We start from the raw sequence: 3,466 nt of genomic DNA on the forward strand, positions 1-3,466 counted from the left end.
GTGTATACCGTAGGTCTCGTAGGCGTTGGCAGTGCGGCAGAGCCTGCAGAAGGGTGTATGTGTAGCAGACGGAGTGTGTGTGTGTGTGTGTGTGTGTACCGTAGGTCTCGTAGGTGCTGGCAGTGCGGCAGAGCCTGCAGCAGGGTGTGTGTGTAGCAGACGGAGTGTGTGGTGCCCAGGTTGGCGAGGGAGAGGTTGCGGAGGTTGGCGCAGCACTGGGTGAGTTGGCACAGGCTGGCGCCCGTCTGCAGGCCGGGCATCGCCGCCAGCGTGAGCGAGCGCAGCGACGGCCTCAGCGCCAGCGTTGCCACGGCGACCTCGCCCACGCTGCACGCGCACGCACACCCGGCCGCCTGCTTGCGGATGGGCGCCTCGTAACGGGGCGTGGCCGACACAAACTCTGCCCCCGCTAGCTCCAGCTGCTGCAGGCGTGAGCAGCCCATCAGGAGGCGTCGCAGACAGGACACGCCCTCCGTGACCTCCGACCCCGGCCGGTATGTCTCCACGCCGACGCGGCGCGCTTTGCGGAGGCCCAGCAGGGGGCTGGTCTCCGGGGGCGACGGCGAGGTTCCGTTGCCCTCGGCGACGGCGCACACAGACAGCGCTAGCGACAGCAGGTGCGGAAGCTTGGCCAGGGAGCTGCAGGGGTGCGTCTCCGCCCTCGCGCCCCCGTCGCCATGGTGATGGTAGTGCATCCCCGACAGGTTGAGGTGCCGCAGCAGCGGGCTGGACTCACAGAGCGCCCGCAGCCAATCAGAATCCAGCTCCTGGCCACACCCGCTCAGGTTGAGGCTCCGCAGGGGTCGAAGGTTGTAGTCTGGGAGACAGGGGGAGGGGCCTCCGCGGGCCAGGCTCAGGTAGGCGGGGCATCCCCGCGACAGGACACGCCTCAACGCCTGCTCGTCCAACCAGGAGCCAGGCAGCTGCAGCACCGTGGTGGAGGCCCCTCCACCCTCCGCTAGCCCCTCCCCCAGGCTGTCCAATAGGCCGTTGAGGGCAGGCGGGCGCGGAGGGGCGGGGCCTGGAGCGGACAGTAGGAGGCGTTTGAGCCGCGTGATTGGCCGCACGCTGAGGGGAGCCAATAGCAGGGCCAGCAGCGTGCGATTGGCGGCACCGGGGGCCAATCGGGCGTCGAGGCAGTTCAGGCTCTGGTAGTGCGGCACGCTGCTCTGGCCCACCGCCAGCTCCACGCCACCCTCTCCTGGTGTGCCCGCTCCCATGCCCGCTCCTGTGCCCGCCACCTCCAGACGCAGCTGCAGCCGGGTGAGCTGGGGGCACAGGGGCAGCACGCCGTACGAGGGCACCAGCAGCGTCTGGGTCAGCACGCGTAGCCTCGCCAGCGTCGCCCGCGCCTCGGCACTCAGCGCCCGCAGGTCCAAGCCCCTCCCCCCCACGTCCAGTGCCAGCTCCGTCAGCTGTGCCAGGCCGGACAGCAGCTTGGCCAGGCGCCCCGCGGGCATCGGGCACCCCGACACGTCCAGCCGCCGCAGCTGCCCGCACGCCCACGCCTCGGAGACGCACGCCGACGACAGCCAGTAGCAACCGGCCAGGTCCAGGGAGAGCAGCTGAGGACGCACGCAGCGCAGCAGAGAGCGGACATGCTCGTCACACACCTGAGAGAGAGAGAGAGAGAGGGAGGGAGAGAGAGGGAGAGGGAGAGAGAGAGAGAGAGGGGACGGTGAGAGAAAGAGACAGAAAGAAAGAGAGAGAGAAGGACAGGGTGAGAGAGAAAGTGAGCGAGAGAGAGAATCTTACTGTGTATTGTTCTGAGAGACATAGACACTCATGGGTGCCTAGACATATGAGAAACTGTAGCTTACTGTGAGAGTACAAAGAGTGAGAAAGAGACAGAAAGAGAGAGAGAGAGAAAGACAGGGTGAGAGAGAAAGTGAGTGAGAGAGAGAATCTTACTGTGTATTGTTCTGAGAGACTGATGTGGCTGGTGAGACTCCTGTCCCTACTGAGCGCGTGCAGTCGCTTGGACACGCGAGCTACGTTCAGCAGCAGGTCCTGAGGTGGCACGTGCAGCAAAATGTTGAGCAGGATCTCATCCGAGCAGTCCACCAGCCCCACCGAGCGCTCCGCCATGCCGTCGGGCAGGACCTCCACCTCCGAGCGGTCCGCTAACCAGTCATCTCCAACCTCCGAGCGGTCCGCTAGCCCGTCATCTCCAACCTCCGAGCGGTCGTGCAGTTCGAGTGGGCAGTCGGCAGCCGTGATGAAGGAGAGATGACAACGGTGCTCCTGCAGAACGGCACAGAACTACTTAGCAAACATCTTAGCCTACTGATAAACGCAACGTGAGAGAGAGAGATAGATAGATAAATAGATAGATAGATAGATAGAGAGAGAGAGAGAGAGAGAAAGAGAGAGTTAGTGTGTTTTAGTGTCGGTGTGTTGCTCCCTGTTTATTTTTTAGGCCGTAACATATTCCATCTATGATCATAACATATACTTAGACAATGTGTTGATAGTGTGTCATACATCCATAAAACTTCATTAGAATGAAATAGAATAAAACGTAGTATTGTTTCCCCTGGACGGTTGACACTTTCTGGAGCAATCAGACTCGTCATAACGTCAACGTTACTCACCTTGAGTCAACAAACTGAGAGAGCGAGACAAACATAATATAATTTACGTTTTATACAGACTTCTCGCAAAGGTAGGCTACGTTCGTGAAAAGCATGCTAAACATTGATATTCCACCGGCTTGGAGCTGTTGGCTAATAGTAACGTTAGCTAGCGTTAACTCGTTAGGTTTTTGGATTGACTTGACAGGAGGACAGAACTGGCAGGACACAGTTTCACTCACCGACATGCTACGAACGGTCCTGTCCTGTCATAGTAGTCCAACTGTCACTATTATGATAATGCCGAACCTGAGGTAAAAGCAAACAGCAAACTCGTGTAACCTACAAGGGTTTCCCCAAAAACACGTGGAACTAAACGCCTGTGAATTGTTGATGTACACGAAACATCAGAATCGACGGGACTACTTCCGTTCCGTCCCAAACTAATTCCCCCTGCTTGAAATAAATTCCAATTTTCACCAACCGTCTCTCTGTAAATACTTTCACTGCCTCTTGGCAGAGCTCGACCAAAGATTCTCTCGACGGCGGAATTGTAATATCACTGTCGGTGCTTGACAACTGCAATGTTTTCAGTCAGTTGAGTTGAATGCGTAGTATCTCGGATGCCTAGTTTGTCACATTGCGACAATTTAACGCAACCACCCCTCCCATCAGTCATGATTGTGATGAGACACGATAATGTACCCTACCAAATAAATGGGTATTCATATACCCAAGTCTTTGTAGTTTCATATAGTATTTCAGTGCAAAATTATTATGCATTCATTTGAAATTGTGCATTTATGACAACAAACTTTAAAACAATATTATAGCCTAATACTGCATTACTTCAAGTGTCAAAACGGTAGTTTTGGAGGAAATATGTGCAGTAT

The 3,466-nt window shown here is 56.8% G+C and overlaps 1 protein-coding gene across 4 annotated transcripts in view; it reads right to left on the bottom strand.

Annotated features, from left to right (window-relative positions):
- The window catches only part of fbxl18 (F-box and leucine-rich repeat protein 18), a 7,184-nt gene extending 3,939 nt beyond the window's left edge, over window positions 1-3,245 (bottom strand). The window contains exons 1-3 of one of the 4 annotated variants that reach the window (XR_006027241.1): window positions 2,816-3,239; window positions 1,912-2,244; window positions 100-1,613 (exon numbers count right to left, since the gene is read on the bottom strand). Coding sequence is in view for 2 of the 4 variants with exons in the window: in XM_042083441.1 (XP_041939375.1) it covers window positions 1-1,613; window positions 1,912-2,244; window positions 2,816-2,821 (1,952 nt within the window). In the remaining 2 variants the exon portion in view is untranslated. Of the gene's footprint in view, window positions 1,614-1,911; window positions 2,245-2,815 lie in introns of all 4 variants that reach the window. The other 3 variants (XR_006027242.1, XM_042083442.1, XM_042083441.1) reach the window with 3 other exon arrangements.
- Window positions 3,246-3,466: the final 221 nt, after the last annotated feature.

This window comes from Alosa sapidissima, chromosome 24 (genome assembly GCF_018492685.1).
Source record: "Alosa sapidissima isolate fAloSap1 chromosome 24, fAloSap1.pri, whole genome shotgun sequence".
NCBI lineage: Eukaryota > Metazoa > Chordata > Actinopteri > Clupeiformes > Clupeidae > Alosa > Alosa sapidissima.